The sequence below is a fragment of the Choloepus didactylus genome, chromosome 15 (assembly GCF_015220235.1).
Source record: "Choloepus didactylus isolate mChoDid1 chromosome 15, mChoDid1.pri, whole genome shotgun sequence".
NCBI classification, from domain to species: domain Eukaryota; kingdom Metazoa; phylum Chordata; class Mammalia; order Pilosa; family Megalonychidae; genus Choloepus; species Choloepus didactylus.
This window is the reverse complement of record NC_051321.1, coordinates 35,494,373-35,521,373: the sequence shown is the minus strand read 5'-3', so window position 1 is coordinate 35,521,373 and position 27,001 is coordinate 35,494,373. Positions and strand designations below refer to the sequence as shown.

The 27,001-nt window shown below is 36.3% G+C and overlaps 1 protein-coding gene across 7 annotated transcripts in view; it reads left to right on the top strand.

The window, feature by feature from the left end:
* The window catches only part of R3HCC1L (R3H domain and coiled-coil containing 1 like), a 177,873-nt gene that overhangs the window by 119,114 nt on the left and 31,758 nt on the right, over positions 1 to 27,001 (top strand). For all 7 annotated transcript variants that reach the window (XM_037805268.1, XM_037805265.1, XM_037805267.1 and 4 more), the window contains one exon: positions 8,344 to 10,145. In XM_037805268.1, coding sequence (XP_037661196.1) covers positions 8,358 to 10,145 — 1,788 coding nt within the window. In that variant the 5' untranslated portion in view covers positions 8,344 to 8,357. The remainder of the gene's footprint in view (positions 1 to 8,343; positions 10,146 to 27,001) is intronic.

Below are 27,001 nucleotides of genomic sequence, written 5' to 3'. Positions count from 1 at the left end.
GGAGAGGCCAGGAGAGGCCACTGTATGCATTGACATGTGTTAGAGGAGCCCATGATCAAGGATCACTAGCAACCAGCCCCAGAATGCCAGTCTTTGAGAAGAAAGCATTACCTTGATGCTTTTTAGGTAGTGACCAAAGCCTCTACCAGCTTTTTCCTGGATTTTCTCTTAGCCTCAAAATTGCAAACTAATAAATTCCTATTTTTTAAGCCAATTCATTGCATGGTATTTGCTTGAGCAGCCAAGGAAATTAACACACCTTGGGTTTGGCAGTGGTTTTTAAAATATGACATGAAAAGCACAAGCAACAAAAATTAATAAAATAAATTGGACTTCAACAAAAGTAATTTTTGTACATCCAAGGACTGTTTCACCAGAGTGAAAAGACAACCTGCAGAATGATGGGAAGTATTTGCAAATCATATATCTGATAAGGGTCTGGTATGTATCCTATATAAAGAACGTTTACAAGTCGACAACAAAAAGACAATTTTAAAAATGGGTACTTAAATAGACATTTCTCCAAAGAAGATACACAAATGCCCAAGAAGCACATAAGATACTCAACATCATTAATCATTTGGGAAAAGCAAATTTGAAACCACAGTAAGATACCACTTCAAACTCACTACGATGGCTGTGATCAGAAAAAGAGAAAATAATTGTTGGTGAGGATGTGGAGAAATTGGAACCTTCATAGATGGTTGGTGGAAATGTAAAATAATGTAGTCACTGTGTAACAGTGTGGCAGTACTTAAATAAGTTAAACATAGAATTACCATATGACCCAACAATTCCATTTTGGTATACTAAAAGAATTGAAAACTTGTTCAAACAAGAAGTTATACAGGAATGTTCGTAGCAGCTCTGTTCAGGTATCCAAAAAGTGGTAACAACCTGAATATCCATTAGCAGATGAATGGATAAACAAAATGTGGTATATCCATATAATGGAATATTATTCAGCCATAAAAAGAATGAAGTACTAGTACATGCTATGGCTTGAATGAACCTTGCAAACATGCTAATTGAAAGAAGCCCCACACAAAAGGGTACATATTAGTGGTTACCAAGGGCTGGGGGAGGAGGGAATAGGGAGTGAGTACTTCATTGATGCAAGGTTTCCATGTGGAATGATGGAAAAGTTTTGAAATTAGATACACAGTGGTGATAATTATACATTGTGAATGTACTTAATGCCACTAAATTGTATGTTTTTAAATAGCTAAAATGATAAATTTTACATTAGTGTGTTTTACCACAATAAAAACAACAGACACAGAATGGCAGATACCTGTAGATTAAAAGACCAGTGCAGTGCAATGCTTTGTATCCTGATTTTTAACAACTCAGATTTTTTTTAGAAAATTGAGACAGTAAGGGAAACTTGAACACTCTATATATGATGATATAAGACATTTTTTAAGTTGTGTAATGATGTTTTGGTTATGTAAAAAAGTTTTATCTTTTAAAGATAGATATGGAAGTATTAAGGATGAAATGGAATGATGTTGGGGCTTACTTTAAAATAATCCCATGGAGGTTGCAGGATGCACAGATAAAATGAAGTAACACTGGCTGTGACTTGAAGCTGGGTGATGAGTATTTGGGTTTCACTGTAATGTATTCTCTACTTTTATGTATGTGTGAAAATTTTTGCAGTACAAAAGTTAAAAACAGCAACAAAAAACTTTGGGAAATTCAGCTAATTAAGTCACCACCTCAAGAATTTAATAAAAGAAAAATAGAATCCTAAAGTAAATAGTAGGAATGAATTAATAAAGATGAGAGCAGAAATTAATTAAATAGAAAATAAAACGTAGAGAAGATCCTTAAAACCAAAATGTTGTACTTGGAAGACATACAAAATAGACTTCTGGCAGCACTGATTAAACAAAGAAGAAAGAAAGCACAAATAAACAACATTGATAACAACAACAAAAAGCAATAATGGCAACTATAGCAGACCTAAAGAAACAAGAAAGTGCTGTTCACAATTTTTATATTAACAGATTTGCCAAACTGACTCGGGGAAAGAAACCTCGATAGATCTTTTAACATTAAAGAAAATAAATCATTTTTAAACTTTCACCAATGATTATGATTCCAAGACAGTACTGTAGTAAGTTCTACCACATATTCAGGGAACGGTAAGCTCAGCCTTATACATAAATACTTAATTTACATGTGTTTTGCAGGAACCTTGATAATCCAGTCCTGTAATTCATGATACTAGGAGAGAAATCAACAGGCTAATCTCACTTTAACGTACATTCAAAATCCTTAGTGAATTATTGGCAAGCCAAAAAATAGCCGGGCAGTTGTCCTGATATTGAGTGTTCCATATTTTTTTTCACTGATTTGAATTGCCTTATTTATCATAAAATGAATTACTGCGTAGACGTGGATCCATATCTAGGGGTTTTACTTATGTGGTTAGTCTGTCACTTTTAATTTCAAGTCTGTTGAATCTTGGATTCAGGATTTTTGCTTTGGCATTTTTAATGTATGAAAATTGTAATAATCTGGCAGTATATGCTTTACATGAATATCTTCATCTTGTATGGTTATTGCATATTATTTGAAGAGGTGTTAGGGTCAAAATTTAATATGCTATTCATCCCATTTGAGAAATTTCATTCTAAAGAATATTTCATAGTTTAAACAAATTTAAGTTGATTTGGAGATTTAAAGATGTTATTTAGAAAATAGATATTAAATAAATATTGTCTAAATATTTTCCATGAAAAATGTTTTTCTCCCTTGCCCTCAACATTCCTGTTTATGAACATATAGGAATTGATTGTGCCTTGTTTCCTTCCCAGAGGAATTTTAGATGGCTTTAAAAGGGACATAGAAATAAATATTACCAGCCATCTTGGATGAATTAATCATTGCATTTAAACACCAAACTTAATTCTTTGTTTTCTGAAAAAGAGAACAGAAAGGGACACATATTATGCTATGCCTGTCAAAGGGACCATGTAAACTTTGCCTGCGAGACATACTTGTTTTCCTTCTTTTTATAACTGGGACATTAGATAACATGATAATTACCTTCAACTTTGGTTTTGCAAAAGTTAGAAAATGTTTTCAGAAGATCGTGTCCTGTATCGATCAACTACGAAGGTTGAGATTTTAGCATTCAGTTTTAACTTATGGAATCTTAGTTTTTGTGGGAAGCTAAGATATTTGGTTTATTTTTGCTCTTGAAAAATGCTGAGGACTGGTAAATGTGGAGGGACTGCTGGAGTTGGAAAATCATTATTTTGCAACTATTATATTCGAGATTGGATCAAATAAGAAGTATCTATTGATGCTAAATCTAGGAGGAAATTTTGATGAATAGCAGGATATATACCTGCTCTTAAATTGTTGCCCTACAGACTAGTTGTTAGTTGCAGTGGGAAAATAAACAGAAAGTACACAGTAGAGAAATTGGACTATGTCTCGAATAGGTGACAAGTGAAGGACAAGTGGAAATCATGGTGTACTGAGAATACGACCTCAATCTAATCATAAGGAAACTTCAGACAAACCTTAAATGAGTATGGGGCTAGGTGGGGAGGGGCTTGAGAAGTATGATGTTAGCTATGGATTTTTCATATATTGCCTTTATCATATTGGAAAAGTTCCCTTCTATTCCTGTCCTTCTGAGTGTTTTCATCAAGAAAGGATGTTGAATTTTGTCAAATGCCTTTTCTGCATCAACTGAGATGATCATGTGGTTCTTTCACTTTGATTTATTGGTGTGATGTATTACATTAATTGATTTCCTTGTGTTGAACCATGCTTGCATATCTAGAATTTCAAATTTCACTTGGTCATGGTGTATAATTCTTTTAATGTGCTGCTGGATTTGGTTTACAAGTATTTCATTGAGGATTTTTGCATCTATATTCATTAAAGAGATTGGTCTGTAATTTTCTTCTTTTGAAGTATCTTTGTCAGACTTTGGTATTAGGGTGATGTTGGCTTCATAGAATAAGTTAGGTAGCTTTCCCTCCTCTTCAATTTTTTTGAAGAGTTTGAACAGGATTGGTAGTAATTCTTTCTTGAATGCTTGGCAGAATTCACATGTGAAGCCATCTGGACCTGGGCTTTTCTTTTTTGGGGGGAGCTTTTTGATGACTGACTCAGTCTCTTTACTTGTGATTGGTTTGTTGAGGTCGTCTATTTCTTCTCGAGTCAGTGTTGGTTGTTCCTGCTTCTCTAGGAAGTTTTACATATCGTCTAAATTGTCTAGTTTATTAGCAACTGCTCATAGGATCCTCATCTCCTTTACTTCTGCGAAGTCAGTAGTATGTCCCCTTTCCCATTTCTGATTCTATTTGTTTGCTTCTGCTCTCTTTCTGTTCTATTGATTTTCTCAAAGAACCACCTTCTGGTTTTGTTGATTCTCTCTATGGTTTTCATGTTCTCAATTTCATTTATTTCTGCTCTTAATCTTTCTTTCTTTCTGTTTGCTTTAGGATTAGTTTGCTGATCTTTCTCTAGTTCTTCCAGGTGAACAGTTAATTCCTCAATTTTTGCTCTGTCTTCTGTTTTAATGTAGGCATTTAGGGCAATGTATTTCCCTCTCAGCACTGCCTTTACTGCATCCCATAAGTTTTGATATGTTGTGTTTTCGTTTTCATTTGCCTCAAAATATTTACTAATTTCTCTTGTAGTTTCTTTCTTTACCCACTGACTGTTTAAGAGTGTGTTGTTTAACTCCATATATTCGTGAATTTTTCAACCTTCTGCCTGTTGTTGATTTCAAACTTCATTTCATTATGACCCAAGAAAGTGTTTATATATTATCAATATTTTAAAATTTGTTAAGACTTGCTTTGTGACCCAACATGTGGTGTATCCTAGAGAATGATCCATGAGCACTTGAGAAAAATATGTTTCTTGCCATTGTGGGGTGCAGTGTTCTATAAATGTCTGTCAAGTCTAGTTCATTTACCATACAATTCAACATCTCTTTTTCCTTATTGATCTCTGTCTAGATGTTCTATCTATTGATGAGTGTGATGTACTGAAGTCTCCAACTATTATTGTAGCGGTATCTACTTCTCCTTTCAGTGTTGTCAGTGTTTGCCTCATGTATTTTGGGGCTCTGGTTTGGTGCATAAATATTTATGATTGTTGTCTTCTTGATGAATAGTCCTTTTTATTATTGTATAGTGTCCTTCTTTGTTTCTTTTAATTATTTTACATTTGAAGTCTAATGTGTCTGATACTAATATAGCTACTCCTGTTCTTTTCTGGTTGTTGTTTGCATGAAATATCTTTTTCCAGTCTTTCACTTTCAACCTATTTTTGTCCTAGTGTCTAAGGTGAGTTTCTTGTAGACATCATATAGATGGGTTCTGTTTTTTAATCCATTCTTGTAGTCTGTGTCTTTTTATTGGGTAGTTAATCCATTAACATTTATTTTATTACTGTAAGGAAGGGCTATACTTTCTTCTACCATTCTTTCTTTTGGATTTTATTTATCATCTTATTTTTCTCTCTCTCTCATTTTATACTTCCTTATAGTCTTCATTTCTACACTCTTCTCCAGATCTCTCTCTCCTGTCTTTTCCTATCATCCTGTAGCATTCCTTTAGTATTTTTTTGTAGAGCAGGTCTCTTATTCACAGACTCTCTCAGTGTCTTTTATCTGTTAAACTTTCCCTCATTTTTGAAGGACAGTTTTGCTGGATATAGAATTCTTGGTTGGCAGTTTTTCTCTTTCAGTATTGTAAATATATCCTACCACTGCCTTCTTGTCTCCATGTTTTTTATGGAGAAATCCTTACACAGTCTTATTGAGCTTTTCTCTTGCTGTTTTCAGAATTCCCTCTTTGTCTTTGACATTGGACAGTCTGATCAGGAAGTATCTTGTAGTAGGTCTATTTGCATCTATTTTGTTTGGGGTATGCTGTGCTTCTTGAATATGTAATTTTGTCTTTCATAAGAGCTGGGAAATTTTCAGTGATTATTGCTTCTGTTATTTTCTCTTCTCCTTCTCAGATACCCATAACACATATGTTCATGCGCTTCATGTTGTCATTCAGTTCCCTGAGGGTCTGCTTATATTTTCCCATTCTTTTCCCTATCTGTTCTTTTGTGTGTAGGATTTCATATGTTGTGTCGTCTAGTTCCTGAATCCTTCCTTCTGTCTCTTCAAATCTAGTGTTATATGTCTCCATTGTATTTTTCATCTTTTCTGTTGTGCCTTTCTTTTTTATAGTACTGCCATTTGTTTTCTCAAGCCTATGGATTCTTCTTTATGGTCATCCGGTGTCGTCTTTATATCCTTCATCCTTTTGCCACATTTTCTTTGAGCTCATTGATTTGATTTAGAAGATTTGTTTGAACATCTCTAATTAGTTGTTTCAACTCTGTATCTCAGTTGAAGTGTTAATTTATTCCTTTGGCTAGTCCATGTTCTCATGTTTCATAGTATGGCTCTTTTTTTTCAGCTCTCTAGGCATCTAATTTTCTTGATTTGTTTATTCTAGAGCTCAGTTTCACCCTTTTACCTAGGGTTTTCTTGTTGATTGGTGTTGTTCTCTATCTGTTCTTTGGTGTTCAGTTCAATTTATTGTAGACCTCTAACATAACTTCTGTTTAATTGATCAGAATTTTTCAGCTCTTTTTTTCCTATTTCTTGCTCTGCCTCTATGTAACCTTTTTGTGAAAAGGTCTCCCCAGATATGGTCCACCTCAATCAGATTTTCCCAATCCAGACAGGCCCAGGTGTCAGGAGGAAGGTGAAATCTGTATGAAGTTTCCAGTTCTCCGCTGCGATCTCAGCTGTTCCACCCTTCCAGACTGATGTATAATGTGTGTCCTGTCACAGAAATCCTTGAAACAGTTGTTCTATACATTTCTTGGCTATTTACCTGCTGCCCTAGAGGAGTAACTAAATTCCACACCTCACCGTTCTACCATCTTTCCTCACCCCACATCCCATAAGTTTTGGTATGTTGTATTTTTCATTTTCATTTGTCTCAAGCTGTTTCTTAATTTTGCTTGTGATTTCTTCTGTAACCTATTAGTTGTTTAATTTCCACATTTTTGTGAATTTTCCATTTCTCACTCTGTTATTGATTTGTAAATTCATTCCCTTGTGGTTGGATAATTGGCATTGCATGATTTCAGCATTTTTTAATTTATTGAGACTTGTTTTGTGAGCTAACATATGGTCTATCCTGAAGAATGACCCATGTGCAGTTGAGAAGAAATGTGTATTCTGCTGCTGTTGTGTGAAGTGTCCTATATGTTTGTTGGGTCTAGTTGGTTTAGTGTATCATTCAATTCCTATACTTCCTTATTGATCTTCTGACTAGATGTTCTATCCATTATTGAGAGTGATGTGTTAAAATTTTAAAGTCACTACTGGTTAATAGGACTTTCACCTGCCAGTTTGTTGTTTAGCTTTTGTAAGTCGTAAACCTTTTTTTTGTCCTTCACTTCCATTAATGCCTACTTTTTAATTTATTTCATTTTTTATATTGTATCTTATTGAGTCCCTTCTCACGTCTGTCTGGATAATAGTTTTCGTCTGTTTTCCTTGTGGTTACCATAGGGTTAAAATGTAACTTCTAAATATGTAACAATCATATAACTTCAGTAGCATGCACATGTATTTTTACTATACCCATTTGTTCACTGTACCATTTTTTTTTGTACTTGTTACCATTTGTATCTTTGTACATTGTATGTCCAAAAACCTAGGTTTATCATTACTGTTTATGCATTTGCATTTTAGCCTCATAATTTATCTGCTTTTTTCCTTCTGTTCTTCCTTGGATGCTGTACTGTTTTCTTTTGGCCTCTGGAGTTCCTTAAAAGTTATTTTAGGTGGTTTATGCCTGTTTAATGGGTTATTTTGGTAGGAAGACTAAGTCTGGGAGTACCCTACTCATCCATCTTCCCTAGAAATGATCACAAGTATAGTTTTTAACTGCTGTCTCTCATTCAAGTTACTCTTAAAGTGACTGTATTTATTTGTATATATTTATGTTGCAACATGGTGTTTTTCTTCTCCCTGAGTGTATTCTTCAGTGTAAATTCTAAGCTCCTACATTATGGTGACAGTTGTATTTTGTGAGTATTTAATGGCTGGCTGCTACTATTCTAATAAGAATCTGTTTTTAATTTGGCCTAAGACAGAACTACTTGTTAAAAATGTAGAGAGGACTTTGAAGCTAGAGGTAAAGGTTTTTTTTGAATAGGAAGAAAGAGGATATTTGGATAAAATTCATGGGCTTATGAGTTACTTTTACATTTGCTTTCCTTAGTGCTTACCTGATTGCATTAATTACTAGTTTCTGGTAATTAAATCATTCTCTCTTTTTCTTGCAGATTGAAGTGTTGCCATGCAGCAAGAAGCAGAGAGATGCAGAGTTCGAGCTAGAAGGCCTGACATGGCACTTTATGTACCCAAAGCTCGAAGGGGTACAGTACTCCTCAAGTCAGGTGATGAAAAAAGCTGTTGTCTTCCTAACGCCATGGTGAAAGAAGGACAAAAGGAAAGCTTTCTTTCCAAAAAAGAGATCTTTAGAGACAGAATTGAGACTCAAAGATTAAATATTAACCCTGATAGAACAGAGCACAGTAATAAGGAAAGAAAGAAATCTTCAACAAAATTTAAAAAAGACTCATGCCTTCAAGAAAGAAATAAAGATAGGACTAGGAAGGGAACCACAGAAACCAAAGAAGTATTACCCCAAGGACATCGGCAAGGAGTCCCAAGTCCTGGAATCATACCTAGTGTACCTTTACAAAGACATTTTAAACCAAAGAAGGTGGAGTGTTCTGAGGTTCAAACTACAGACATGACAGAACATGAGAGGTTGCTTCTATCACATTCTTGTTCAGAAGTTAGTGAGGCTCAAGTTCTGAACAAACCATTCCAAAATATGAAATTCTGTGACTTCAGTAAGCACAAACTAAATGAGGAAATATTTGAAGATAAAGAGTTGGAAAGCAAAATTGAAACTGACTACAAAGCTGTAGAATCTCAGTTTCCTGGAGGTTTTAGTTCTGTATTGAAACCTGAGAATATGATTACACTAGTAAAACTAAGCTCTGATTCTGGATTTGGACACCAAGGGATGCAAACATCAAGTGGAATGATGAAGCTCAGCAATGGAGGCGTCACTACTGTTTCTGTTCCTGGAAGTCCAGATAGAGTCACTGATCAAACTTGGATACACTTCAAAGCTGAGAATTTAGGTGAGGTAGCCAACAGTACAGGTTTGATCTTGGATCAGAAAGGTATAGATTCCATTCCCGAGAACGTGGATCGCATCTCCCATAAAATGCCTATAGTCAGCAAATTAGGGAGCACAAATGGCGTTTTTGATCCAACAGTGTTTAGACAGTATAGGAAGAATGACAGCATTTTTAATGAGTCATGTGTAAAGTATGAACCTTCTGATACTGCTGTCCTTACTCATGAGACATATACAGATAATGGTTCTAAGAATGTAGATGACATTACCAAGAAGGCATGTATGATGGACAGTGTAGGTGTCATATCCAGTCATGTAACCATGGGCAGCCATTGTGTAGTTGCAGTTAGAGCTGATGAAGCCTGGAGCAACACAAGTAGTTTCTCAAAATATATAGCAGTGAGTGCAGACACAGCCCCTCTTCATGTAGCTGTAAGTGAGAATGACACTGAAAATTTCAGCAACCTGGCTGCTTGCTCAGATATTTATGCTAAGAATATTTCATCTGGTTTCACAGAGTCAACAGAAAAGTTGATAGGGTACTTGTCAGATTGTGATTCCTCCTTACCTATAAAGAAGATTGCTGGTAGTGATTATAACAATGTTTTGGACTCTGAACTCAATATGTTAAATGGGACAAAAATACTTTCAGGTAGTGCCTTGGGCAAAGATCTGGATTGTACTGGTGATATTGTAGAGGCATTCCATGAATTAAGAACTGAAGAGTTCAGTACAAAAGTGGAAGGTGACACAGAGAATGTAGAATTTGGTATATCGTTTCCTGAGATGGATTCAGTATCTATGGAAACATCCATGGAACCAAAAGCTACTGAAACTTCTGATGTGGAGGGAAGTGCTGCTATTGAGGAGAGCTGGGAATCTATGTTTAATGATGATGGTGATTGCCTGGATCCACGTTTTCTTCAAGAGGTATGTTTGGATGAAATTGTTTAAGGCTTAGCAAATTTTTAGGTTTGGGGAACCTCGGATTTTGGCAGTAATCTTGATAGGCATTTGTGCATATCATACATTCACTTAACTTACATCCAATTTCAAGGTTCCTGCAATAAACGTATAGGAGTGTAGACAGAAAAGAATGTCTGATAGACCTTTAAAAACCAAAAATTATAGAATTGAGCTATGTTTATGATAGCCAAGTCCTAAGAGATCTTACTGAATAGATTAAAGAAAAATTAGATGAATTCTGACTATCTGTTGAGGAGATACAGAGGGAAACTTGGAAAGGACTTCTCTGTGTTGACAATATATGTATTTTTAATGGGCCCATTTTGGGGAAGGAGAATTATTGACTATTATTATTTTTTATATTTTATTTTTCTGGTAGATGTTAGAATGTTGCTAAACACTGTAGAGGAAAGGAGGTATAGAAAGGAGGAGTAAAATGAAAGATAGTGTGATTGTTTTTTAAGGAGTTTATACACTGAGCTAAATTGAAGGATAAATGATTATTTACTGTATATAGAAAATATAAGAATACTGGCCATTGGGAGTTCATAAATACAAAATGTTGGAAGCGTCTTAGAAATTATTTAGTTCAGTCTTTTCATTTCCTGAGTTTAGAGACTACATCCAACATTTAAATTCCTTAGTAGATGAGATACTCTTAAATTTGTTATAATTAAGACCCTCTGATATTTAATAGTAAAATCATTCCCCCTTTCATTCTTTATAGGAGATTCACCTAACCCTTGCCTGGAAGGAAAAAAAAATGAGTTCCCTTTAAGATGCCCAATTTTAATAAATGAAGAAATTGAAGTTCAGTGATTACACCTTTAGGAAAGGCAGGATCGGGATTTCAGTTTAGTTCTGTCTTAACCCAGACTTTTAGGTTGTTTCCACTGGACCATTTCCTCATCTATAAAGTAAAGGATTTCATTTTACCGATTTCCAGGGTTCTTTTAAGTACTAAGTGATGAGTCTTCTGCTTCTGAGAATTAAACCAGAGGTATAGAAAATTATCGCAGGCCCGTGAGAGATCCACATGAGACTTAAGAGAACAGCCCATTGGACAGAGATCGACCTTCCAGACCAAGCAGTTTCACCTCATTTTTAGGAGGTGTTTGTAACTATTATTTCCCTGTACCACCATTAGCATTTTCTACTGTCACACCAAGAAACACCACAACATTCCTTAAAAAGAAATACAAAGCATAGGGTATCTATGAATGGGCATTCATGTATCCCATGAAATTGAATGCAAAATTTTATGTGTATGTACATTTTTTCATAGCTTTCATTATATTCTCAAAGGCAGTGTTTCCCAAAGTATGGTTCCTGCACCAGCAACATGACTATCACCTGGGAACTTGTTAGAAATTTTAATTCTTGGGTCCATCAGTCTGTACATTTGCAAGTTTTTCAGATGATTCTGATACACATAAAGTTTGAGAAGTACTGATTAAAGTAGTACACAAACTTAAAGTAGGTATCAGAATGTGAGTGGAGGAACTACAGATTGCTGTCAGCCTGTAATTAGGAAATCACTGTTTAGCGGAGATTTGAGACCCAAATGAGGTTAAGAAATACTAATACTAATAGGGAAAGAAGTTAGGTGAATATAGAGAAGTTATTAAGGATTAAAGCATTGGGAGAAGGCCTTACTCTGAGAAAAGACATAGTTCCCAGGAGTTGGCAAAGGACTTCCTGAGGATAAAGAGCATAGGAATGTATGGGAGGAGAAGTACTGTTTTCTGTTTTCTACAAAAGAAGGGCATGACACAGAGTCTTACACATGACTGTGCTCAATAAATATTTGTTGAATGGTTACAGGGCTTTCAAAACATCATTGCTGCTGCAACTTGGATTCTCTGTGCTCGTGTGGGAATATGGCTTCTGTATCGGGGGAAGGGAGATTCAAGTGTGCAATTTTGTTTTTCAGATCTTAACACTGTTCAGAATAGGTGCAAAAGAATTTAGGCAGTAACTCAGTGTTTTGAGGAGCATCATAATATAGCTAAAGAAGAAGCTGGCATGAAATAAAGTTGGGGATGGCAAGAAAACAGAATTACAGGGAGTATGTAGTGTTCTAAGCTGAAGGCAGCCATAACCTGGGTGTTGTGTTGAATATCTTTGAATTTACTTTGGAGGGAGTAGGGTCTGTGTTGAGGAATGTGGGTGGATGAGAGCAGGAAAGGGGGAGATGGATTGAGAATGCAGGTATGGTGGTCTCCAAACTATGATGATCTCTTGTGCTTTGGGTTTTTAGAAGATGTAATAATAATGATGTTATTAAAAGATGTCACAAATCCAAAAACATTAATAGCCCCCTAGCAACTATTGCTCCCAATTTATTATTTATATTACTTCAAATATATTTATTAAATGCTATACCAGAGTGCCTGCCTGCTTTGAAAACTTTCCAACCTAAAATTTTTGGCTGTTTTCCCAGTTGGCTTGTTTCTTTGTTTTTAGTGGCTAGACATATGGAGATAGACTCCGCGTCTAATAGCAGGAAGGTATGTAGTAGAGCCGGGTGTGGCAGCCATTGCAATGAAGGAATTTCCTGCTGAACCTTTAAAACTGCCTAGGAGAGTAGAGAACATAGGTAGATAATTACTGAGCTCTTATAACTTCAGCTCTTTATAAATCCCCAAAGATCTCACACCAACTGCTACAGCCATGGTATTATACACTCAGAAATATAAGTTGGTAATTGATAAAGGAGGGCATGTTGGCTTGACAGCCCTCTGATCTTGGTGCAAGAACACGGGAATTATTGTTGTGTAGAAAATGCTTCCATAGCCCCAGCTGCCTCCCGTACAGATCATCAGACCTGTTGGTGGGAAGGTTAGTGGGATGCCAGCAATGTAACATTGATGTTGATAGATACTGGCATCTGGCCTCTTCATTGGCCATTTCTTGCCTTGATTTGAGTTTTTAGAGAGGAATTCATATTTAGGTAGGTATCTACTGTATTTTAAGAATTTGAATTCTTCCACCATTTGTAAAGTTCTTGTGTTACAGAAGGCTACCTACTGTGTATAACCATAGAAAAGGGAAGAGTAAAGGAACACCACTCATTCCCATCTATCTTCCTTCCCTATGTGTGCTACCTCACATTCATATACTCTGTCTCCTTATAAGTCCTTTACAAAATTCTGTGCATTTTTAAGTGGAAAACACAGAGATAGGAGGGGAAAAAAATCATAATCCAGTGACTAAAAGAAAATTATATGAAGTTCAGTGAGAGGAAAGTCCTTCATATCGTATCCTATAGAGACACAGTTAACAGTTCGTACCCCATCATTTTTCAGTTAAATAGCAAATAATGAACACTTAGTTTGATAAACTATAAATAGTGAACTGCTAAATATGTTAGTTACTTTTATCATTTACTATGTTAAAGGCATAGTATTGCTTGCTTTCTTCTCTCTAAAGTTGCTTACATTTCAGTAAGCATATGTGAGTATATTACTAGATAATTGTATGACCATCTCAGGGTGATTAATATAAAACAACCATATAAGAGATGTCCTGAGGCTGTATTTGTTTGATGAATGCTACAGACAGATACTGGTTTCAAATGAGAATAGATCACTGAAGGCTGAACTAGTTGATAATGTTTCGTGTAAATGAGACCATAGAAATTAAACAAGAGATTATAATCCCCACCTCTACTCTATTGTTCTATGTTCCTAAATACTTATCATTGCTATTTTTTTTAATCACATCTGTCTCTATTTTCAGTTTCTTGTATTAGTTCCAGCACATTCTTAATGGATTTTTGATTCATATTTTTATAATAATGTTTTAATTAACATGTTATTGCCTGCTTAAATAGGGATTTATAGACTCACCTTCCAGCTGCTTGTAATTCTAATGCAGTCACTAGGAACATCCAATGAAGACTCTGATTGAATTACATACTCTGATTATTGTCCATTCCATTAGTGTATGATAATTAGATCTCTGGTTCACCCAGAAAGAAGAAACATTAAGTAGATTCCTAAGATTTACATTACTTATAGTTTTTTTGTTTTCTTTTTAACCAAGTGACTGACTCCTAAAACTAAAAATCTCCCTTCTGAGCTATTAGATTTGTTGCTTAATGTTTTTCCTCTAAATCAGCATTCAAGCCAGTAGCATTTTAAGAAAGGTAAACAGTTCTGGGTCTATATGGTCAGTACAAGAGAGACTATTTTAAGGATTCTTGTCTGAAGCTTCATATATCCCTAGAATGCCTCTTTCTGTCCCTGGCAGTGCTTTTGTTTCATTAAAGCTTCACGAGATGTGGTATATGGGTTTGGGACAGATTGGTGTGTGGTTGGTGATATGACTTGTAATATTTATTCCATTTTATTATTCTCTGTTTAATGACAATAGCAAGGAGGGGAAACGTTAGGATTGTCAAAGAGAACCAGAGTACACTCCCCACACCTGTCTATAAAAAAAGACAACTATATCTCCAAACTAAAGATTAATTTGGGTTTAAAAAGCTTGGTTAAAGATGCAGACATACCTTTGGGAGAATTAAATCTCATGTACACCTTGATTTGAATTAATTTAATCATATGTATAAGAAAATATTTGAAGGCCTGCTGGGTACTCTGCTTCTAGAATTTGGGAAGGAGTGATAGGGAGGGAAGGAATGACCCAGCTATAGATAGTCAAATATATGTAAATTCAGATTTCTTTGTTGTTGTGATAAATTTGGGTGTCTGGGAAGTGTAGGTTTGCAATTTGGTCTCAGTTTTGGACAGAGGGAATTTAAGTGCTAATCAGCAATCTTATACAGAAGATCTTTTATGTAGATTGCCAAAGCCTGAGATTGTTAAAGAAAAGCCAAAGGGATGTCCAGACCTATGGATACCTGACTTAAAGTACCAAGGCTAAATTTCTGATACTTCAAATGATGGATCATACTATTATAATGCCAGCCTGGGTCAAGATTGACTCACTTCTTAAGCTGACGAATCTGAGTCTGCAGTTTGAAGGCCAGAAGTATCTCTTTGTTTCTTGTTGCTAAGAGGGACAGATAGGCAAGGACTAATATTCTTTAAAGTGGAAAACAAGGAGAACTTTTGGAATGAGGAAACAGACCTAGGTGTGATGAAGGATTTTAGGTAGCTAAAGATAGCATAAGGAAAAAGTAGGTCAGAAACTAGAGAATTCAAGAAATGGAATGGCAATAAATGCCAGTTTTGTGTGCTTTGCAGTTTTTCTTAGATTTCATAGATAGTCCTCATTCCTCATTGATTATCATAGCAGTACGTGAGTTGAGCTATCAGCACTAGTTTGGGAAGATTCAAACTTCTAGCATTTCCTTGCTTGACTTGGTTTTTCTATTCCAGGCTAGTCTAGTCTTAACTTTCTACTGCAGTGGTATCTCTCCATCCAGTCCTTACAGTCGTGCTGGGAGGAAGAAGATATATAGATAATGTCTCCCTGTCTTTTCCTTCTTCCTCTTGACTGTAAATTTAATCTATGGCCGTGTTTTCACTGTTAGTGGATCTTTACAGCATCTTCTCAAAGAGCCAAGATCGGTCTGCCATATTAACCTTTCTGTACTGTCTGAATAAGATCAGGTCCATACCAGTTCAAGAGATTCGCTTGGTCCCTTCCAGTGTTTTCATTGCCATTAGTGGGAGAGAACAAGAGCTCTCTAAATTTTCCTCTGGTATTAGGGTCATTAAGTAATCATCTGAAACAATCATTGGGGACATCTATTGCCACCACTATACATGTCACATTATCATACCTTTCCTTATAATTATTTCCTTTGTGCTTCCCCTTTTTTTCTTCCTTGCTCATTTTCCTCTGTTCTTCGCTTTTGCCTGTGCCTTAGTCCAGTGCTGTGGGCATGGATTTCTCACACTGATGATCAGAGGTGTCAAAATGTTATTGTTACCTATTCTAGAGAAATCCCTATATGGCATCATCCATGGCGTTCTACCCATTCTTTTCTACAAATTTGATGAAGTCAAAGTTTCCATGTCTGACCTCTGGTTTCTTGATGAGTCAGTCAGTGGAGGCATAGCTTTGAACATTTTAGATAGTTTTATTTGCTGATAGGGAGGGATTACTGTTGGAGATATTATTTACTCTTATATTTATTATTTAAAATTTATTAGAGGGGAAAAGTCCAAATTTATCCTTCTGTGAAAATGACAGGCCCAAAGTAGATGAGAAGAGGGCTGGAGCTATTCCTTATGCTGTACATTACACACTACTACGATGTCATTATCTTCTTTGGTAACTTTTTATGGATGCTTTTGAACTTAGGTCATGAGAAATTTGAAAAGATTTGAAATATTTAAAAAAAAAAAATAAATGGTGTTCTATCCTTATCTGCCAAAGATGGGAAGTTAAATAGGTTAAATATTTTAACCCTACCATTTGATTTTTTCACATTACCATAGGCTAACATGAAAAATTCTTGGCTGTTGTTCTGTTTTCTATGATATTGGGATACCTTAGATAGAATCAAATCCATATAATCCAAAAACCTCATTTTTTTTTTTTTTGGTTTATTTCTTAAGCTTATTCTCTAACCCCGTTTTTTAATTTATTAAGGTTTACAATAAGTCATAAAATCTTAAATTGATTTTCTTCAGTAGAAAATGAGTTAATTAACAGTTCAGTAGCCACAAGATAATGGAAGAAAAAAACAAAAACCAAAGGTTTGAATAAATCAACTGACATAATTGAGAATTAACTATATGGGTAAATTTTGTGTCAACAGACATGGTGACTCTTGAGGCAACTGCAGTGATTTTATGCCACCAGCTTGTGCTCTAGTCTCTTGTTTTCCTTATCCCTATAACCCCCTGTTGCTTCCCATATTTAAATTTGTTTTAGCCATAACTATACTTTTTAGTGGTTTATGATGTTTAATTATGTTTAATTGAAAGTACCCAAAAATGATTTTATTCCTACTTCCCACAGTCTAAGCCAGAATTATGTTATTGCTCCCCTATATCTTGAACTGTAAGGTCTAGGAATAAGGACTTTATCCCATCTTAGCAATGCTATTGCATGAGTCTTTTAAAATTAAAAAGTGGAATGTTAGCATTGAAAGGGATTTTTAGTATAATTTAGTTTAACCCACTCATTTTATAGATAAGGTAACTGAAGGCCCAGAAAGGTTGTTATTAGCTAGCTAAGGTCACACAGTTCCAGAGTTGGTGCTATAATCTGTGCCTCCTGGTTTTTCTATTCCTGGGCTCTTTGCATGACACTAACCCTTGGCCTCTACCTGTCAGTCTTTCCATCTTTCACCATTAAGTAGGATATTATCTGTGGGCTTTTCATATATGCTGTTTATTGTATTGAGGAAGTTCCTTCTATTTCTTGTGTTCTAGGTGTTCTTATCAGATGCCTTTTCTGTGTCAATTAAGATGATCATGTGGTTTCTTTCCTTCATTTTGTTAATAAGGTATATTACATTAATTTGTTTTCCTTATGTTGAACTAAGCTTGCATACTAAGGATAAACCCCACTTGATCATGGTGTATAATTCTTTTAATATGCTGTCAGATTTGATTTGCAAGTATTTTGTTGAGGATTTTTGCGTCTATCTTCATAATAGAAATTGGAATGTAGTTTTTTTTTTTTTCTTTTTTTCTTGTGGTATTTTTATGTGTCTTTGGAATGAGGGTGATGTTGGCCTCATAGAATGAATTCGTCCACTGATTTTGTCACCTTCCCATCATCATGAAAGTAATTGTTATTAATTGTACATTTAATAACAGTTAGAGTTCAAACTGTGCATGATATCATGGGAAAGTACTGACTGGCTGTTGTGGTTTTGATTCAAGAATCATCTTCTTGCTGGAAATAGATCTGAACAGGCTACTAGAGCCTTTTGGGTTTTCTAAGGGGCGGGGTGGGGGCTGCTAGCACTTAACTGGGGATGAATTAGAGAATGTTCCCTCTTCTTCAGTTTTTTGAAAGAGTTCGAGCAGAATTGGAATTAAGTCTTTTTGGAATGTTCAGTAGAATTCCCCTATGAAGCCATCTGGTCCTGGGCTTTTTCTTTGTTGGCAGGTTTTGGTTTACTGATTCATTCTTTTTACTAGTGATTCGTTTGTTGAGATTTTCTATTAGTTCTTGATTCATTGTAGGTGATTTGTGTTTCTAAGAATTTGTCTGTTTCATCTAGGTTATCTAGTTTATTGGCATACAGTTGTCCATAGTATCCTTTATTGTCCATTTTATTTTAGCGGGGTTGGTAGTAATGTCCCCCTTTTTCTTTCTGATGTTCATTATTTGTGTCTTCTCTCTTTTTTCCTTTGTCAGTCTCGCTAAAGGTTTGTCAATTTTATTGATCTTTACAATAACCAGACTTTTGGCTTTGCTGATTCTCTGCATTTTTATTTATATATATATTTTGGTTTTGCTCTCTATTTCATTTATCTCTACTCTAATCTTTGTTATTTCTGTCCTTTGTTTGCTTTGGGTTTAGTTTGCTCTTCTTTTTCTAGTTCTTCCAGTTTTGAGGTTAGGTCTCTTTCTTTTTTATGTAAAGCATTTGGAGTTATAGATTTCCCTCTCAGCACTGCTTTTGCTACATCCCATAAGTTTTGGTATGTTGTATTTTCATTTCAATATGTCTCAAGCAATTTCCTAAATTTGCTTGTGGTTTCCTCCTTAGCCCATTGGTTGTTTAAATGTATGTTGTTTAATTTCCACATTTGTCAGTTTTCCATTTCTCCCTCTGTTACTGATTTGTAGCTTCGTTCCATTGTGGTTGGAGAATATGCATTGTATGACTTCAGTATTTTTGAATTTATTGAGATTTATTTTGTGAGTTAACATATGGTCTATCCTGAAGAATGATCCATGGACACTCAAGAAGAATTTGTATTCTCTTGTTGTTGAATGAAGTATTCTGTGTATGTCCTTTAGGTCTAGTTGGTTTAGAGTATCATTCAAGTCTTTTATTTACTTATTGAACTTCTGATTAGATGTTCTATTCATTATTAAAAGTGACATTCAAATCTCCTACTATTAATGTAGAACCATTAATTTATCCCTTCATATCTTCAGTATTTGCTTCATATATTTTGGGGTTCTGCTTTTAGGTGCATATATATTTATAATTGCTATGTCTTATTGAATTGACCCCTTTGTCAGTATATGACTGATTTTGTCTCTTCTAACTGTTTTTTACTTAAAACGTATTTTATATTACTAATACAGCTATCCCAGGTCTCTTTTGGTTACTACTTGCATGGTATATATTTTTCCACCCTTTCACTTTCAACCTGCTTATATCTTTGAATTCAAGTTGAGTCTCTTGTGGACAACATATAGTTGGGTCATGCTTTTTTGTCCATTCTGCCAATCTCTGTGTTTTGACTGGAGAGTTTAATCCATTTACATTTAAAGTCACTACTGATAATGCAAGACTGTCTTCTGCCATTTTCCCATTTAGCCTTTGTAAGTCTTACACTGTTTTTATCCTCTCTTCTGTTAATGCCTACTTTTATATTTATTTGATTTTTGTATTGTACCATATTGAGTGCATTCTCTCTTCTATCTGGATATGCTTTTCATCTGTTTTCTTTGTGATTACCATGGGTTAAATTTAACATCCTTAATATATAACCATCATATTTGGTTTGATACCAACTATACCTCATAGCATACTCATATACTTTACGTATACTCTCCCCTCCCCCACCATTTTTTGTACTTGTTACCACTTTTTTTTGTACATTGTATGTCCAAAACCATAGATTTATCATTACTTTTTATGCATTTGCATTTTAGCACCTGTAGGAAGTAAGAAGTGGAGTTACATACCAAACCATACACCATAATAATACTGGCGTTTATAATTATCCAAAAGGTTACCTTTACCACAGGTCTTTATTTCTTTATGCCTTTTTGAACTGCTGTCCAGTGTCCTATCAGGATGGTTTACCCAAGGCAATGCAATGTGCAGTGTCCTCCATGGCTTTCTATGCCTGTGTCTTGTCCTTAGTTTGTGCTTGTTATTTATTTTGGAGTTTCCCTGTTTGCAGGAGTTTGAATGTCCCCTCCGTTTCCCAGGAGACAGACCTTGCTCCTCCAGGTGTTTAAAGCAGGGCAGCTTTTGCCCGGTGTTGTCTACCTTTATCATTTCTTACACTCCTTTCATTGTTGTCTCAAGTTGCTTTTGCCTGGAGGGCAAATTCTGACAGGAGGGGCATCCAGGAGAGGAGTTTCCCAGGTCAGTTTTTCCCGGCTGAAATAATATCAGGGGCCCTCGAACGTGGTACAGACTGATTGCAAAATGCCCTATGGAGAGGGTCAGGAAGGGCACCAAGTGCTTCTTCCATGGCTCCCCAAGTGAGCTTTCTTGGCCTTCCAAGCAAATGGAGTACCCCAACCAACCTCTCTCACAGCCCTGAGGAAGCGCAACACCTCCAAGTCTGTTCCGTTACCACATTTTTCAGAGGCGGGTTGCAACAATAACTGCTGCTGCCTTTGTCCAGGGTGGATTAAAATAATGGCTGCCCTCAGAGCTGGGCCCCCAGCAAACCAAAGTCTCCAGTCAAAAGCCATTATCAGTGACTGGCTGTGTCTACGCCTAGTCTTGGGGAAGGGGGTTTTTATGTCTCTTTCTGTCACCAGCAAGCTAGCCAGGGGCTGGGCCTACAGTGGTCTGCCCAAGAGTGGGGTTTTGGGTACCAGTAACCACAGCACAGAGAGAGCAGTTTACTGGTCTTTACCATAATTTATCAGCCTCTTCCTCCTGGTCTTCCCTGGGTATTCTGCAGTTTTCTGCTGACCTCAATGTTTCAAAATAGTTGTTTGAGACAATTCTTCCTGTTTACTGGTTGTTCTAGTAGAAGAACTGAATTCTGGAGCTCCTTTCTCCACCATCTTCCCACAATTCTCTGTCTCCCATAAATTTTTATCATATTTCATTCTCTTAACATACATAGAAAAGGAAAATCTAGGTGAAATAAATTGGTTAAGGTTTTCCTAAAACTTCATGTTCATAGTCCATACAGTATGCCATCCTCTGTGCCATAAAGAACTTTCATGCATTTCTTGAAAGGATACATAAAGAACTGAAAATCATTGTTGTTGGATTTTATTTTATTTTTTTTTTTTTTGAGGGTTGGAGGGACTGGTTCTTTATTTCAAATAATAATTTGTCAATTTTCTATATCAAAACAGTTGCATTATTGGTTTCTCTTTCTCTGAATCGGCCCCCAAAAGAGACTGCACCAAAGGAGTTGCATTTTAGAATTGATGAAATACAGTATAGATCCAGCTGTTAAGTGTTATGAGATAGTAGTATAGGAAATGGAGACACCACCAAATTGGAGTTGCTAGGGAAAGTTTTAAAAAGGAGGTAAAGATTGTATCTGGGTCTTAAAGGAGAGGAAGAGCAGAAGTAGAACAGGCATTCCAGGCTGTGAGAATATCTTGCGAAGATTACAGAACACTTTCCAGATTTATATCCTAAATTGTCACTATCAGAATTTCATCATCTATTTGGAAATTTTGTTATGGTTGTTTTCCTTTCGTAATTTATTCTGATTTTCTGCATGATTTGTATAACTAGGGAAGCTAACGCTTATTGGTAAAGTGAAAGAAAAAAGTGCCAATTTTTTTTTCAAATTTCAGAATGCCATCCAGAATCATTATAAAAATATACATTGCATAAATCAGATCCTTATTGATGAGAGGTCTGTATAGAGTCAGGAGACTTCCAGAAAGATGGCAGAGTAGATGAGGCGGAATGGGCTCCTCCTCCGTGAAAGTCACTAGAGAGATATTCGAGGATGCCATGGACCATGGTTTTGGGGTGTGACTGGCCATAGAGGGTCCCCCATAGTATGTGGAGAGGATGCCAACAAAAACGGAAGAGAGGCAGCAGCTGGGTGAGTTTGTTCCTTACTGGAACCACCTCCCGGGCCAGCAGCAGCAAGACTGCCACCGGGCAAGGGAGTGAGCAGTGGCTCTGCACTCCTGTGCACCTACCTTGACAGTTAGCTGGGGAAGTGATCCTCCACAGCCAGACAGCAGAGACCTCCCATGAAGGAACCCTGTGGGCAGCATTTGCTGCCCCCCACGGAAGTCTAGGGGGTGCATCAGCGAGAAGCAGGAAAGGGAGAGGTGTCATACTGATGAACAGGAGCCCCTCCCACACCCTAGAGACTCGTGGGTGCATGACAGGCAGGGAGTAGGCAGGAAGGGCCCACGTTCTATCTGCAGGGTGCCCTTGAGTGGACTCCCTGCCTACCTGCTCAGGGCCTACATCACGGCCCCAGGACAGGCATCCCAAGTGCAAATGGAGAATGGGTGCACTAGTTGGTTCCCCACCAGCTTTGGACTTCACTCACCACACAGGAGAAATTCTGGGAATATCTACTTGAGAGCACCTCCTTCTGGTAGGTTAGGGAAACTGCAATCCAACAAGCTGTACCTCAACAGCCCCACCTGCTGGTAGGATTGGGAAACTGCATGCCAGCAAGCTATAGCTTTACAAATTATTTATAAATGCTCAACTAATCCTGCATTTCCCAAAGTAACCCTATCAAGACAAGCAAATACCCTGAAACCAACAGAAAATTACAAAGCACTTGAAAACCTAGATGATATAGACAAGCCAGATGAACAAATTAAAAAGCCAGAAGAGGCACCAAATTTGGAGCAATTTATTAAAGAAGTGCAAACAAATCTCCAAAACTACTTCAACACAATGGCTAAAGATATAAAGGAAGTCAAGAAGACTACAAGAGCATAAAGAAGAATTTGAAAGACTAAATTAAAAAAAACAGCGGAAGTTATGGAAATGAAAAGACACTGTGGATCAAATTAAAAGTATACTAGAGACACACAGTAGCAGATTTGAAGAGGCAGAAGAAAGGATAAATGAACTTGAGGACAAGTAATTGAATGCGAGCACACAAAAGAACAAATGGGGAAAAAATCGAAAAATTTGAAATGGATCTGAGAAATGACGGACATCATGAAGTGAATAAATCATTGGTGTCCCAGAAGCAGAAGAGAAGGGTAAAGGACTAGGAAGAGTGTTTCAAGACATACTTGAGGAAAACTTCCCAAACCTAAATTAACATAAGTATGCAAATCAGAGATGCCCAACGAACTCCAAATAGAATAAATCCAAATAAACCTCCTCCAAGACATATACAGATTAGATTGTCGAATGCTGAAGAGAAGGAGAAATACTGAAAGCAGCAAAAGAATCACCACATACAAGGGAAACAACATAAGACCAACTACTGACTACTCAGCGGGCACCACGGAGGCAAGAAAGCAGTGGTATGACATATTTAAGATTCTGAAACAGAAAAATTGCCAGCCAAGAATTCTTTATCTAGCAAAGCTCTCCTTCAAAATTGAGGGAGAGTTTAAAATTTCCACAGAAAAACGAACTCTGAGAGAATTTGTTAACAAGAGACCTGCCCTTCAAGAAATACTAAAGGAAGCTCTACCAGGTGAGGAAAAAGGAAAGGAGAGAGAGGTCTGGAAAAAGGCACGGAACTGAAGAGTATTAGTAAGGGTAACTTAAAGGAAAAAATGAGGAAGAGGGAAAAAAATACATCTAACAACTAAAAACCAAAGGATAAAATGGCTGAATCAAGAACTTCCTCCATAGTAGTAACTTTGAATGAATGGATTAAACACTCCAATTAAAAGATACAGACTGGTTGAATGGATTAAAAAATATGACCCAGCGATATGCTGTTTGCAGGAGACTCATCTTAGACCCTGTGACATAAGACTGAAAGTGAAGGGATGGAAAAAAAAAATTCTATGCAAACTGCAACCAAAAGGAAAGCTGGGGTAGCTATACTAATACCAGACAAAATAGACTTTAAATGCAAAGATGTCATAAAGAGATCGAACACTATAAATTAGTAAAAGGGATAATTCACCAAGAAGAAATAACAATCATAAATGTTTATGCACCCAATCAAGGAGCTCCAAAATACATGAGACAAACATTGGCTGAACTGAAGGGAGCAATAGACATGTCTACAATAATAGTGGGAGATTTCAATACACCACTCTGTTCTATAGATAGAACAACTAGACAGAGGACAAATAATGAAATTGAGAACCTAAACAATATGATAAATGAATTAGACTTAACAGACATATATAGATCATGACACCCCATAGTACCAGGATATACATTCTTCTCTGGTGCCCATGGATAGATCATATGCTGGGTTGCAAAACAAGTCTTAATAAATTAAAAAAGATTGAAGTCATTTAAAGCATATTATCTGACCACAATGGAATGCAAAGAGAAATCAACAACCACCAGAGAACCAGATCTTTCACAATTATATGGGGGTTAAACAACACACTCCTAAACAACCAGTGGGTCAAAAAAGAAATTGGAAAAGAAATGGGTAAATATCTAGAGAACAATGAAAATGGTAAGACAACATATCAAAACCTGTGGAATGCAGTGGAGACAGTGCTTAGACGAAAATTTATAGCTCTAAATCCATCTATCAAAAAGCAAGAAAGAGCTAAAACTGAAGACCTAACTGAACAGGCTAGAAAATGATCAGCAAACTAACCCTAAAGCAAGTAGAAGAAAAGAAATAACCAAGATTAAAGCAGCAATAAATGAGCTGGAGAACAAAAACAAAAAACAAAAAAAACCAGAAAAAATAGGATAATAAAACCAACAAAAGTTGGTTCTTTGACAAGATCAACAAGATTGACAGACCTTTAGCTAGACTGACAAAGTATAAAAGAGAGAAGACCCAAATAAACAGAATCAGAAATGAGAAGGTGAAAATTACTATATATCCAGACAAAATTTAAAAAAAAATTGTAAGAGGTTAGTATGATCAACTCTATGCTAACAAGCTAGACCATTTAGAGTAAAAGGACAGTTTCCTGGAAACACGTGAACAACCTAAACTGACCCAAGAAGAAATAGAAGACCTCAACAAACCAATGACAAGCAAAGAGATCCAATCAGTCATCAAAAATCCACCTACAAATAAAAGCCCAGGCTAGATAGCTTCAGGGGGGGGAATTTTACCAAACTTTCCAAAAAGAATTGATGCAATTCCTGTTCAAATTCTTTCAAAAAAATTGAAGAAAAAGGAACACTACCTAACTAATTTTATGACACTAATATCACACTGATAACAAAACCGGATAAAGATACTATAAAAAGAGGAAACTAGAGGCCAATCTCCCTAATGAATATAGATGCTGTGCCGGTTTCAATGTATTATGTCCCCCGAAACGCCATTATCTTTGATGTAATCTTGTGTGGGCCGACATATCAGTGTTCATTAGATTGTAATTCTTTGAGTGTTTCCATGGAGATGTGCCCCTCCCAGCTGTGGGTGATTACTTTGATTGGATAATTTCCATGGAGGTGTTACCCCACCCATTCAGGGTGTATTTAAATTAAATCACTGGATCCATATAAATGAGTTGACAAACAGAAGGAACTCAGTGCAGCTGAGAGTGACATTTTGAAGAAGAGCTACAGCCAAAAGGGACACTTTGAAGAACGCACTGGAACTGAGAGAGGCTCTTCAGCTTACAGAGACATTTTGGAGACGGCCTTTGAAAGCAGACTTTGGTTCTGGAGAAGCTAAGAGAGGACAAATGCCCCAAGCGCAACTAAGAGTGACATTTTTGAGGAGCTGCAGCCTAGAGAGGAACATCCTGGGAGAAAGCCATTTGAAACCAGAACTTTGGAGCAGACGCTAGCCACGTGAATTCCCAGCTAACAGGTTTTCCCAACACCACTGGGCATCCTCCAGTGAAGGTACCCAATTGTTGATGTGTTACCTTGGACACTTTATGGCCTTAAGACTGTAACCGTATAACCAAATAAACTCCCTTTATAAAAGCTGATCCATTTCTGGTGTTTTGCATTCCAGCATCATTAGCAAACCAGAACAGATGCAAGAATCCTAAACAAAATACTTGCAAATCAAACCCAAAGGCACATTGAAAGAATTATACACCACGACCAAGTGGGGTTCTTTCCTGGCATGCAAGGGTGGTTCAACATAAGATAATCAATTAATGTAATGCAACACATTAACAAATGAAAAGGGAAAAATCAAATGATTGTCTTAATAGATGCTGAAAAAGCATTTGAAAAAATTCAACATCCCATTTTGATAAAAACACTTCAAAAGGTAGGCATTGAGGGGGGAATCTTCCTCATTATGATAAAAGGCATATATTAAAAACCCACAGCCAGCATAGTACTCTTAAGATTGGGAACAAGACAAGGATGCCCACTGTCACCTCTGTTATTTAACATTGTGCTATAAGTTCTAGCCAGAGCAGTTCGTCAAGACAAAGAAATAAAAGGTATCCAACTTGGAAAGGAAGAAGTAAAACTGTCATTATTTGCAGATAGATCTCATATTTGGAAAATCCTGAGGATTCGACCACAAAGCTCTTTGAGCTGATAAATTCAGCAGAGTGGTAGAATATAAGATTAATGTAATGACCTAACTGAAGAGGCAATTAAAAAAAATTTTCCATTCCCAATAGCAACTAAAAAAAAATCAATGACCGAGGAATAAACTTAACCACAGACGTAAAAAGACCTCCATGCAGAAAATTACAAAATTTTACTGAAAGAAATAAAAAGGAACCTAAACAGGTGGAAAAATTTTCCATGCTCATGAATAGGAAGAGTAAACATTGTTAAGATGTCAGTTTTACCCAAATTGATCTACCAATTGAACGCAATTCTAATCAAAATTCCAACAACCTATGTTGCAGACTTGGAAGAGCTAGTTATCAAATTTATTTGAAAGGAAACGGGCCTCAAAGTGCCAAAAACATACTGAAAA